General features: G+C 38.1%; 1 protein-coding gene across 3 annotated transcripts; it reads right to left on the reverse strand.

Annotated features, from left to right (window-relative positions):
• Positions 1-2,707: 2,707 nt before the first annotated feature.
• LOC146460777 (uncharacterized) lies at positions 2,708-9,319 on the reverse strand. Of its 3 annotated transcripts, none has more exons than XM_085087675.1 (5): positions 9,202-9,319; positions 6,626-6,718; positions 5,051-5,260; positions 4,234-4,383; positions 2,708-3,486 (listed from the first exon to the last, which is right to left on the reverse strand). In XM_085087675.1, the coding sequence occupies exons 2-5, from the start codon at positions 6,677-6,679 to the stop codon at positions 3,409-3,411; spliced, it is 492 nt and encodes a 163-aa protein (XP_084943801.1). In that variant the 5' UTR covers positions 6,680-6,718; positions 9,202-9,319; the 3' UTR covers positions 2,708-3,408. The 3 variants fall into 3 exon arrangements, with proteins under 3 accessions (XP_084943801.1, XP_084943802.1, XP_084943803.1); XM_085087676.1 differs by lacking the exon at positions 9,202-9,319 and adding an exon at positions 8,493-8,553; XM_085087677.1 differs by lacking the exon at positions 9,202-9,319 and adding an exon at positions 8,484-8,526 and having other exon boundaries at positions 6,626-6,710.
• Between the last annotated feature and the right edge of the window lie 4,267 nt (positions 9,320-13,586).

Genomic DNA, 13,586 nt, shown 5'->3' on the forward strand with positions numbered 1-13,586 from the left:
CTATTTCGGAAGGGGCCTCAATGAACACGCTCTTAGCCGTTTGTCTAATTGGCACGTGTTAACAATGGCCATAACCCCACTCGAAAAAAAAAGAAGATATTTGTGAAAAACTGACTATCAAGCCCGTAAAAATTAATTAACGGTAAACAACAACAAAAAAAATCGGAAAGAATTAATACAGTTATTTTGAAGGCGATCCCCAAAATATTGACTAGAAATAAGGAGGGTTGAACCTCGCACGCAAATACCGAAACTCGTTCTCACCTCAAAATCAGCGATCGTCAGTTGTAATGAAGCATAATCTAAGAAGACCATTCATTTGCGCATAATTGTCTGGAACAGGAGAAAATACAGTTACTTGTGAAAGACAGATCCTAAATTAAACCTTCTTGATACGTATTACTTTCTGAAAACTCACGCTTATAAATAATTTACTCTAAGAAAATATGTTGATATATTTCTATTTCGTTCCTATCTTGACCCTGGTGGCAGTACGCGAATACTAGAACTCATTTCTTACCTTCTATTCCAGAGTTTTAACTTTATTCTAATATGAAGGAAATGATTCAGCTCTCTCAGTACAGTACATCAGTCCAGGATAGATGTAAAGAAAACGACAGCCATGCTGGATTTCGCTGCTCTATAATATTTACAGTACAGATTTTCACTGTCGAAGGCAATTTTTGTGTCCTTTCTCTCAGACAAAAACATTATTTTAATTTGCTCTAAAGATACTCATGAATAGAAGTCTGAATTTAAATCACGAGGGAGTGTCCACTGAGCTAGGATCAGAAAATCTTGACTGTGGCTAATTTCTACGCAATTTCTTGTTTCGTTTACGTCTTTACCAAGAAAAGTGAAACAAACTCTCAATTCTTTCACTTAAAATAGGCGCTTACCTTTAGGCCGAAAACGGACGAATCCTTCTTCGTGATTTGTGCCACGTGGAAGTGACGGCGAGATTTTTAAATCCACTTCAAGCGGGTTTCGAGATTAAAGTCATTGACAAAGACATCTTCATGGACATCTTTACTTTGGCTGGCTTCATGGAACATATTTACTGACGTTTGGTTGAATTTTAGCTTTGAAAGGACGCATTTTGTTTGAACCATTTTGACTGCGAAGATGGTTTGAACATCTCGCAACGAAACTTTGTCGTCGAATGTAAATGAGCTGTTCATGCCTCAAGTTGCGCAGATGCAAGTTGTAAATGCATGCGCACGTGCAAATGTTAGGCCCTTTTCTTTTCTGTAAAGACCGATTGGTACTTTTAAACAATTCTTTGGCCAGAAAACCCTATTAATCATTTGGGGGCTTCACACTAGAGCTCGTAAGTATAATCTAAGTGTACTTGAAACCTACTTGAGTGTGAAGGGGTAAAACCTACCAACTTGAACTTTACTTAGTGGCCATGGAAACGTTCGTAGTTCAAAGAAGCCGAAGTACGCCGCCAAGTATGGCCAACACCACACTTGAGAACGTACTTGACCAATAGGATGTCGCCTGTTCTTTTGTTTTGTCGCCAAGTACTCGTAAACAATGAAGTACCTATGCATTTCCTGTAATGTTTAAAACTCTCTGAGCTAAAATTAAAGACAAAATAAAGAGTAAACAACATAAAACGTTTTTCCGTTGCAAAGGCTCCATGATTTTCCGGCGAGCAATCGCATTTCTGATTTTACCGCGAACGATGATTGACAGCTTGTGCTTCTAGTATACAGCTATTTCAATTAACGTTGTCGGATTAAAATTAAGCTAAAAGACAAGACCGCAATGTTTTGTGGGATATTTTTTTATGAATAATTTCATCAAAATCATCCCTGCACGTGCAGGCCATTGTACTGCTAATTACAACCTATTGTTAACTACAGGCATGACTGATTTTGATGAATTTATTCATAAAAATCCCACGTAATCTTTCGGTCTTGTCTTTTAGCTTTATGCTTTGAACCGACAACGTTAATTGAAATAGCTGTATACTTTGTAACCAGGTGTGAAGCCAAGTTTTCTAAAGTGCGACTTGAGATTTTCAAGTGCACTTGAATCAAGTGCTTACTTGAAACTAACTTAGCTTGTAGTGTGAAGCCAACAATTAAATAATTGTTGAACGAACAGTATTCCGACGAAAATCTTTATGGATCTTTTATTATTCTACGATATGATTTCCCTCAATCATAATGCAGCTTCAATTTGCGCGTGTAAACCAGCTGATATTTCAGTGCGATATTTGAGCCTGATGTCACTCCATTTTTAATGAATGATATCGCTGCAACAGGGTACACTTTTGAAAAAGTCGTCACCAAACTGCATCAAGTGTTAAGTATATACGAAACCTAAAGCGATATCGTACTGAAATCGCGCCAAAATCAAACACAAAAAGACAAAAAAACCGCGTGCTTAAACGGGCCTGTAAGTCTTTCTCGAGCTAAATAGCTCTTCGATTAAAGCTCGTTCTTATCTCTGCTAACTGTGGCATGAATTGACTCTCCAAAATTAAACAGATGGGATGCTAGTTTACGGCGGATATGTGCCCAACCATTTAACTCAGTTTCCGGCAATGGTCTCTTGTCCCACCCGTCGCCCGCTGGGTACGAGGTTGATAGATAAAAGGGCCACGGAGAGTAGTGTCCTTGTCTAAGGACAAAACTGAGGAGGGCGCACAACATAACAGTCTGTGTAAAGCCTTCTTTTCAGATACAAGAACAAATTGACCTTCATTGTATATTTTATTTATAGTGTTAGACAAGCTTCGCTTGTTACATATAGGCTACAAAGCTCACTGCTATAAAATAGCATTCAAATGCGCGCCTGGGGACAGATCTAAGTTGAGATGTATCCTTAGCATTGTTTCTTGATAAAAGTCTATTGTTGGATGAACAACAGCGAATTGTTAAGAAATAATGCTTAAGACATACCTTAGCTTCGTGAATCTGACCTCAGACTATTTAGGGTACGTTCGATTGACCCTATTCCGGAATAGGAATACATATAGTGATTACTTAAAATCTCTCATGAGAGGTTTTTTGGAGAAAAATGGCTCCTAAATTATTGTGTATCAGCGAACTTTTACAAGTAAGTCTATTCAAATTCCCCCGAAAAGAGAAATCTTATATCTTTTCAACTTATTCCTATTCCGGAAAAGGGTCAATCGAACGCAAGCCAACCTTAGTCAGCAGACAGTAACAGCTTTACAGTGCCTACCACAAGAAAAATGTCTTTCACTTAGACTAAAAATATATCTTTGTCATCTTCTAGTAGCCGCATACAACTGATACCATGTAAATTAAAGCAATGTATAGATGCAAGCTTCTTTGAAGTTGCATAACTCTTTTTATAAGTAAAATTAGTTAAAATTTGATTTTATGTTTTAAATTGCAACGTTATTGTGCTTGAACAGCGATTTGGTGATTACTGAGCAGAGGTGGTTATTCGATAGTGAAGTATAGCATCCACCAAAAAAGTCAGGAAAGAGATGAATCCCAGGATCTGGAAAAAGGAGAAGAAAACGATGATTTTTTAAAATTTTTTATTTTAGCAAAATTTACAAAAGTCCGATGGAAAACTTTCAAACTAGCGTTTAAAACGACTTCATCCACACGACGCTTTTTCAAAACGAAGCTTTCTATTTGTTCCCTACCACGATGTTAGAACAAATCGTTTGATAATGCAAGATATGAATCCGCATTTTGCTCCAACAATGATAATGATAGCTCACTCATCGCAGTTTGCGTGGTGTTGACTATTGCCTCCTTGGAAATTTGATTTTCTAGAAACTAGAAGAAACGCTATTGTTTAATTAAATAGGGGGTGGGGTCGGTCACGTAATTTTCAACCTTTTCTGAGGGGCGTTTCTTTACGTTTTGCGCTCATCGAAAAGGATCGAGCATGTTTTTTTCCAGCCAGCAGTTTTCGAAGTTCTTCAACCAATCCCCAGTATACTTTTTGACCTGTTCCTAATATGGATGGTTACTGGGCAACAGCCTGTGAAACGCGTCCCAATAAAGGACGAATAATAATAATAATAATAATAATAATAATAATAATAATAATAATAATAATAATAATAATAATAATAATAATAATAATAATAATAATTGGGGGTGGGATCGGTCATGTAATTTTCAACCTTTTCTGACACATTAAAATGTACGGAGCCCAAAAATGAAAGTGAAAAATGACACCGTCGAACCCAAAGAAACAGCAACGGTAACAACAAAATCCTGCAGGCCTCACCATAGCTGCTAGCGCGTGTTGGTAGCGCCATTGTATGCGTTCATCACTCGACTGATCCCATTTGTCGTTTTGGAGTTTTGTAATCACTTCGCTGAAAAGCCCTGATGCAACGGCACAAAGCACGGCCCAGATTAGCGAGAACACCATCACCTGTAGGGCAATAACACCGCAAATGTAATAAACAATTTAATATGTTAAATGAAAATAAAGACGAATTTAAAATTTGCGTCAAAAATGGGTCGCATTTATTTCTAGAGGTACTGATTTAGTCGGCAATAAATTCAGTATTATTAGTTTGGAACCTAAAAATCTTTATCCAGTCATTAGGAACAGGGTTTCGCTATATTTGGGCATCTCTTTGTAGGTGGCATTTTATAAAGTAAAGAGCTTTACTAGAATCAAAGTAAACACAAAAATAATCGTTTGATTTTGCTTAAAATTACTCTTGACTCCTAGTTTTCTTAAACAGTACAAATATTGAGTGTATAGCTACAGTCCTGAAACCCTGAAAGAGTATGCATGGTGTTAAGAGCAATTCGCTGGTGTACGCTCGAGGAAAAGTGCTTATTTTCAATTTTAAACCGGTAACTTTGACTTCAATCTTCAAAATGTACTCTCCTAAAAATTTACATTGTCTACTCATTCTCTTAGTACGTGTCTTTTTTTAATACTCGCTTCCGGCTTATGACGTACAAAAATATTTGGAATCATCAAGGCCGTCTTACTTGACAGACTTGGCAGACACGAGGTTCTCCGCTGTCCATTATGTCAAAATTCGAATAAACAAACAAACAAAAAACTCTCATACAGTACTTACAAATGCAGTCCACCCTCTTGGTGATCCACATTTCTTGTTTGAATTCAAATCACACAAGAAGCTGACAAGCAGAAAAAACACGATCAAGAGCCCGGTAACAAACACGATATAAAACAGTAATGCTCGATCAAAGTCCAGGTCAGACATGCTTGACAGGCTCATATCTTTGTGGTACTGGGCGATACAAGCTATGGCGGCAGAGAGAAGTGACTGAAATGAAAGAAAAAAAAAATGCAGTTGATCAGACCTCATGGAAGAAACAAGGATATCATTGATTACATCACTTTATTTTGGAAAATGGGACCGCTCAAGTCTTTGAGACTGCGGTGCGAATGGTTTTAGGTCGTTCAAAAACTATCTGCAAAGTCACCAATATAAAAACATAAGGTACAAAAATGCAATTGATCAGGCCTCATGGAAGAAACAAGGATACCATTGAAAAATGGGACCGCTCAAGTCATGCCGAGTCTTTGAGACTGCAGAGCGAATGGTTTTACGTCGTTCAAAAACTATGTGCAAAGTCGCCAATATAAAAACATAATGTACAAGTCGCACACAACCCCCAGAGGCCACACGGCTGAAGCTTACTACGCCTACGTCAGAGTCCGGTAACATGAAACGATGAGAAGTTCCTACTCCTTCTCCCTCCTGGTTGAGACATTACTATATCACGCTGTTACCCCCTACACTATCGGTTGGGATTAATTTATATAACATGCAGAGCAAAGTCTGTTTTTTAAGGAAGCAACATGACTGCAGATGGTAGGCCGTTCTATCTCGTATCAGATCTTACGTCTAACGTGATAACTATACTGTACCACTTGGGACAGTCTTTCTGAGAAAGCATTTTTCTTAATGTTTCACGAAAATTGTTGCTTTATATGGCGTTTTGTCACTGACTAAAGTAGTCGCTCAGATGGCGGATTCACCCGCTGTACCTGTTCGCACTGACTTGGGTACGGTTTACTTCTCATGCTTAAATTCATAATCACTGGTAAGGTTACTCTTCACAAGAGCTATAGGTTTTGGACATACAACTGACTAAGTTAAAATTTGTTGTGGACTCACTCGGCTGCGCCTCGTGAGTCCACAACATTTTGAGCACTGTGATGACGAATATCCTTGTCGATAAGAATGCAGACAACGCTAACCCACATTCAAATTGTTAAACCCACAGCATTATTGACTTTTGGCTCGAGCGGGCTGCACCGACTTGCGTCTACGTTCATATAGGTATTTGTTTAGGCAAAGGGATCTTGCTCTTATTTCTATCTCTGGTTAAAATCCTCGGGAAATGGCATGAAAAATGGCTTATGCTTGTTAGTTTTCGTCGTGGGTGCGAGGCCATTGTTTCACTTCTCAGGATTCTCTTATTTCTCCCCTTTTCCCTGATTTAAATTCGATCCGAATTCCGCGGACCACTTGTTTCCTAGCTGCAAGACTGTTAATTTCCACGCTCGTGAAATAAAGACGATTTGTTTATCGTTATGTTTTACCAAACCGGGAAGTGGGGAATCCAAGGTAAGATGAAGACACTGAAGTAGAGCAGGATGGAAGATTCTGCTATATTCTTACCAATTCTAAAAGCTTAAGCATTCCCTCAGGATCCAGCAGGTACATCACGCCCATTCTGTCTAGTCAAATTATGCAAGCTACAGTCCTGAAACCCTGAAAGAGTTTGCATGGTGTTAACTAAACATTCCTTTGCGCAACTTAACTGTCTTGGATGGTGAATCTTCAGTGGGTTCATATTGGCTCCAGGTCAAATGAGAATAAAAGTTGACGAGAGTTTATTTAAACTCTCGAACTGTTGTTGCCTGCAGCTCTAGTGCGCTCACTTGGACACTTGTTTTTTCTAAACTAGTTTGAATTTTTTCATCCGAATCAAGAGACCACCCGACTCTAGAAGTGAGAGTTCAAACCCCTGTTCTTATTTTTCTTCTTTTTACTCTCCATCTCCACTAAAATAACGAAACGGGCTCAAATTAAAATTCATTTTTCCCGAGAAAAGGGAGTGCGCATGAAAAGGTACCAGCTGCCGAATCAGCCAACTCCACTGCATCCTCGGAGACCTAGGGGCAGATAGTTGAGTCAAAAGGAAGTCGAAGCGGCTAACTGCCCCTGGGTCTTCGAGGATGACTCGACTGATGCCCAATAGAGAGTATATCCCCGGGGAGACTCTCATATGGAAAGGGCGGGGATGGTCGACGGAAATTTTGACCTAAAGCCCTAAAGGAGAACAATCTGGGCATGGCCCAAGCCTTTATGACCATTAAGAGACCATTTTAAAACACAGACAAATAAAACAGTCAGTGACTTTTCCCGTGCAACCCTTAAGGAGACCTTCACGGCTAAATGTAATGGCGTTTTGCCCAGAACACCCTAAGTGAGACCAAAATCCGAAATTTAAACCCCTAAGCGAGACCCCCCGCCCCTTTCAGACGAGAGTCCCCTCCGGATTATATGCACTAAGAATCAACAACTCAATACCTCAGGACAGTACCGCTCATTTCAAGGTTCATTTGAATGGCTGCTTATATAGTTGGAGATTTCATCCACAGACTAAACATTTTTATTAGCATTAGCGTCTACACCATGACAAACAAGACCACAGGAATGTACTGCTCGACAGACTTCAAAGCATTGGCTTGTGGTACACTTTAGGATTTCATACACAGACTCAAAAGTAAGAACCACCTTGTACAGATTAATAAACAGCACCACAGGAAAGTACTGTTCAGTAGCTTCCTTGTCTTTCATTTGAATAGTCACACTTTACAATTTCATCCACAGACTCAAAAGTTAGAACCACTTTGTACAGATTAATAAACAGCACCACAGGAAAGTACTGCTCGGTAGCTTCCTTGTCTTTCATTTAATAGTCACACTTTAGGATTTCATCCACAGACTCAAAAGTTAGAACCACTTTGTACAGATTAAAAAACAGTACCACTGGAAAGTACTGCTCGGTAGCTTCCTTGTCTTTCATTTAAGTAGTCAAACTTTAGGATTTCATCCACAGACTCAAAAGTTAGAACCACTTTGTACAGAGTAAAAAACAGTACCACTGGAAAGTACTGTTCAGTAGCTCTCATTTGAATGGTCACACTTTAGGATTTCATCCACAGACTCATCCCGTACCGGGAAATAAACGTACCACAGGAAAGTGACGAAAGTGATACCCGATAGCTTTCATCTTAGTTGGCTCAACAGTTAGAGGCAGCGAAATTACAAACTGTAACAGTACCATGGGAAAGTACTGCTCAGTATCGTTTTCATTTCAGAATGGTTACATTCATGGATTTCAGTCATAACCTCAAGAAGGTAAACGAGTCTTAAAAAGAGTAGATACGTGACAGACCTGTAAGTGTGGATGATAACATGGCCCCAAAATAAAATCTTCAGCGAACTATGAAATCAACGCAATATTTACATATCCAACCTTGTTCGAGGTATTTAACATGAGTTGTTTTCTAGTCTGATATGGAGTAGCGGCCTTTTTTCCTACGCCGCAAAATATAAGCAATATCAAGAATATTGACCGCTTAACAGTTTCAATTTTTTGACCACTTCGATTCATTGAAACAGTGATGCACGAGTGTTCGTTGTTTAATAAAAAGGTGATGAAGTTCATGTTCAATGTCGCTGAGATTGTTTAATGGCGGAAAAAATTAAAACGAATAAACTTCTTTAACAACTCAGTAAACAAATATAGAACGAGGTATTTCTATTTCGCCTGCGTAGCTGGCGGCTAATTTCTGTTTTAATTTAATTCAAAACTGTTAAAACCTCAATTTCAGGTCGGTTATGAATTAAACCGTTGTGAACTGCGTAATTTCCCAGTTGAGCGTAACCATGTAAGCTCATGCAATCATGACGCTATCATAACATCCAATCCAACTAAAAATATTATACTGTATAAACAGTTGTCGCGTAACACGATTTACAAATGCCCCTGTACTACTGAATTTTCAAGAAATAAATTACTAAAGAACGTCATTTGGTGGCGGAGAAGCTGACATTCCAGTCGCACATATTTTTGCTGCATGTGTAGATAAATTTAATGTCTGAGCAGTTAAGCGGTTATATGTTAGGAGTTCGCCTGAGCACTGAATATATTTTAGGGAACAGAGATGTATGATATCACTTACCTTAAGAGGACTTTCACCGTTTACTCCGTAAAGAGAGAGTGGTTATGAAAATAGAAGCAACACCGTAGTGTAATTTAAATCATAATGAATATTCATCACACCTCCCTGAACAATGTTTATAGCGAGTGGGGTTGAACGTAAGAGCAATGATCTGGAAAAAGGAATTGATCTAGCAACCTCCCCACTGTTGTTTGGAGAATTGTTGTCGTAAAACGCAAAACAATGGTGTTACAAAAAACACATCCTACAAAAAATGGGGGATTTCGTATGTCACTGATTTAGTTCACCTTAGATTCGAATTCTGGGTTTTTCAATGATTTTTTGTGTCTATAATAGGATCCTTCTTTAATCACCTTACAGTGAACATTTTCGCCATTTCTGGCCATCTGCCAGTACATGGTTGCAATTTCAGTTGACAAATGTTACTGACAAATGTTTGCGAAAATTGCCGAGTACTACAGATACCCTTACCGATACTGAAAGAGCAGAGGAGATGGCCGTCAACTTTTAAAAAATAGCTCTTATTAAAACTGAACTTTTTTTCCCGCTAATATTTGTAACGTAAAAATACATGAAATGAAATGAATTGCAAAAAAAAGTTAAAGTTGAGGATAAAAAGACAGCGAGGAGGTGAAAGTTGATAAACTAATCGAATGCTTGGTTTATTAGCAGAGTTGATCCACGGGCGCAGTACCGCAGTTTAAACTGACCCCTTTATCCATTAGTCAAGGCTGAGACATTTTCTAAACACGCTTGTTTATTCTGTTAATTCTTTTCCTCCTGATTTAAGTGAGTACTCGCACTGAAGCATTGGTATTATGATCTTTGTTACAAAAGAAAAGCGGATACGTACAACTCAATCTGACGCAGCTGGTCAACATTCGTTGATTTCCTTTGTACAGAGGTTCGTTAGATCGGTTTCTGAATAGGTAATCGTTATATACTCGGCACAGAAATTTAAAAAGTTTGAGAAATTGGTAATTCTGAAAGATTTGTTCGTCTTATCAGGCTTGTTTTGAAATTATGGCGCGTTTTTAGTGTCAAAATTCAAACTATCAATTCAAACATTCGATCCTTCAATTCAAACATTCAATCTTTCAATTCAAACATTCGATCCTTCAATTCAAATCTGCAATTGTTCGGTTCAAACTTTCGATCCTTCAATACAAACATTCAATCCTTCAGTGCAAATATGGAATGGGTCGATTCAAACATTTTATCATTCAATCCAAATATGGAATTGTTTGTTTCAAACATTCGATTCTTCAATCCAAACACCCTTTTCTTCAATCCAGAAATGCCATTCTTCAAGTTAAACATGCATTCATTTTATTGCCTGGCCTATCATTCAGTTCAAGCATGCATTTCGTCGATTCAAACATGCGATTTTTCAATTCAAACATTTGATCATTCAATCCAAACGTGTATTTCTTCAATCAAATCCTGAAACTCAAACACTGCACCATAAATTCCGCGTTCAATTTCGATAGAAAATGCTGAAATCGTGCTGTTGAAACATTCTGCACTTTAATTTTAAGATATGAAATCCAGATTATAAATTCAAACATAGGCTCACAATGTAGTTGTGCAGTGGCTCGATTCAAACATTCACTTCGGCGATTCAAACATTCAGCTCAGCAGTCCAGACTTTCAGTTCCTCTCCAGTAGTCTGGAACCGAGGGGACTCTGTAAAACAAGGATGCGGACGGCGGATTAAATTTATTGGTTAATTGTCACCTTCTAAGAAATGCTAGCTTTGGCTTTTTTTATTTTTATTTTTATTTTTTTTTAATTTGAATTAATTTTATATCTTATTGTCAGGCAAACAGCGAAAACGCTGTGGAATGTTTCTTCTCGTTTTTCAACCAAATCAGTCTGAGTTTGCAGTGGAACTCGGTACATTAGTACGACACACCATCCGGAAAAACAACAAGTTGACATTCATGAACATTTACAGGATAATCTGATTAACAGGTAAAGTACTGTACGAGATTTGTTAGGCATTAAAGATTGGAAATCGTGGTTATTGTTCGAACAGACAGATCGATGCAAGTTATTAAAAATTATTTTAAGACGTCCAAAGATTTCCCTGCGTCAGATTTGCGAACGTGTCAGAGCAATTGGATAAAACCTTATACGCCTGGCCTCAGTTGTTCAAAGAGCGGATAGTTTTATTCACTGGATAGGTTGCTATCCAGCAGATGAAATGCGTGCAAAATTTTCCCAATAGCCCTATAATTTATGGATAGAGTAGAAACATATGTCAAATTTAAGTATGGGATTGTGTGGAAAACTTGCCAAAAGGCGTTACCGGTAGTTGGAGTACATTTGCTCCGCTGGATAGCGACTTATCCGGTGGATAAAGTTATCCACTCTTTGAACAACTGGGGCCTGGTTCGACCAATCGCGAAAACTTCAAAGCATCAACCGGTTGGTTAGACAAATTCTGCTTTCTTTATTACATTTTTTTTACATTCCTGTCTCATTAATATTCATATTTTCGATTATCCGGACATTTTATTCAAGTTCCAACGAGTCCGGATAATCGAGGTTCGACTGTACCAAGTTCACGGAGAAGACGACCCCTGACCTGACTGGGGACTGAAGGCCGCCGCCGAGGCAACCGGAGGAAAACCAGAAACTGACCGAAAAAAACATGTTTTTCTGTCAGATAAAATAAACTGAATGTTCCAAGATGAGAAAAACCAAAATCCGCAATGAATATCAAAACCGAAAAGACGCAAAACCCGATCAAAAAAAGCCCCCATATTGCAAGGAAAATTTCGCTTGTGTACAAATTTAAAGGGAAGAAAATGACACGTTCAGAAATCCTACGCCGGGAAATCTTTGGACATCTTAAAATAATTTTTTAATAACTTGTATCGATCTGTCTGTTCGAACAATAACCACGATTTCCAATCTTTAATGCCTAACAAATCTCGTACAGTACTTTACCTGTTAATCAGATTATCCTGTAAATGTTCATGAATGTCAACTTGTTGTTTTTCCGGATGGTGTGTCGTACTAATGTACCGAGTTCCACTGCAAACTCAGACTGATTTGGTTGAAAAACGAGAAGAAACATTCCACAGCGTTTTCGCTGTTTGCCTGACAATAAGATATAAAATTAATTCAAATTAAAAAAAAATAAAAATAAAAATAAAAAAAGCCAAAGCTAGCATTTCTTAGAAGGTGACAATTAACCAATAAATTTAATCCGCCGTCCGCATCCGCCCGTCCGTATCCTTCTTTTACAGAGTCCCCTCGGTTCCAGACTACTGGAGAGGAACTGAAAGTCTGGACTGCTGAGCTGAATGTTTGAATCGCCGAAGTGAATGTTTGAATCGAGCCACTGCACAACTACATTGTGAGCCTATGTTTGAATTTATAATCTGGATTTCATATCTTAAAATTAAAGTGCAGAATGTTTCAACAGCACGATTTCAGCATTTTCTATCGAAATTGAACGCGGAATTTATGGTGCAGTGTTTGAGTTTCAGGATTTGATTGAAGAAATACACGTTTGGATTGAATGATCAAATGTTTGAATTGAAAAATGGCATGTTTAAATCGACGAAATGCATGCTTGAACTGAATGATAGGCCAGGCAATATAATGAATGCATGTTTAACTTGAAGAATGGCATTTCTGGATTGAAGAAAAGGGTGTTTGGATTGAAGAATGAGGGAAGAATCGAATGTTTGAAACAAACAATTCCATATTTGGATTGAATGATAAAATGTTTGAATCGACCCATTCCATTTTTGCACTGAAGGATTGAATGTTTGTATTGAAGGATCGAATGTTTGAACCGAACAATTGCAGATTTGAATTGAAGGATCGAATATTTGAACCGAACAATTGCAGGTTTGAATTGAAGGATCGAATATTTGAATTGATAGTTTGAATTTTGACACTAAGGGACTGGTCATAAAGTACCGGGGGGGGGGGGGGGGGTGGGCTGGAAAAATTCATTTTTACGAAGGCTAGTTTTGTGTGACCCACCCTCATATTTTTGCAGAATAATGCATGGCCCACCCATATTTTTCAGGTAAAAAATGAAATGACCCACCCCTAGTAAATAAAGGTAAGACTATACATAAAACTAGACAAATTAGAGGACAAGTATGATAGAGGAAGGAGCACACATGCACAAAGTCTTGTTTTTGAAGTTTATCATTGCATGAGATCTATTTTTGTTGAAATACCTGAAATGATTTTGAGAAGATAATGTGCATCTAATATGTATCATTAATAACCACATGGAATCATAGTTGTTCATTTTAATGGATGCGAGTGAACTTGCCCTTTTCTTGATAGAATGTGTAGTTCCAGAAAATATCCTTACCCCACCCATGGAGGGAATTCAAGATTCTGGAGGGGAT

The sequence above is a fragment of the Pavona decussata genome, unplaced genomic scaffold (genome assembly GCF_977016875.1).
Source record: "Pavona decussata unplaced genomic scaffold, jaPavDecu1.1 SCAFFOLD_207, whole genome shotgun sequence".
Classification (NCBI taxonomy): domain Eukaryota; kingdom Metazoa; phylum Cnidaria; class Anthozoa; order Scleractinia; family Agariciidae; genus Pavona; species Pavona decussata.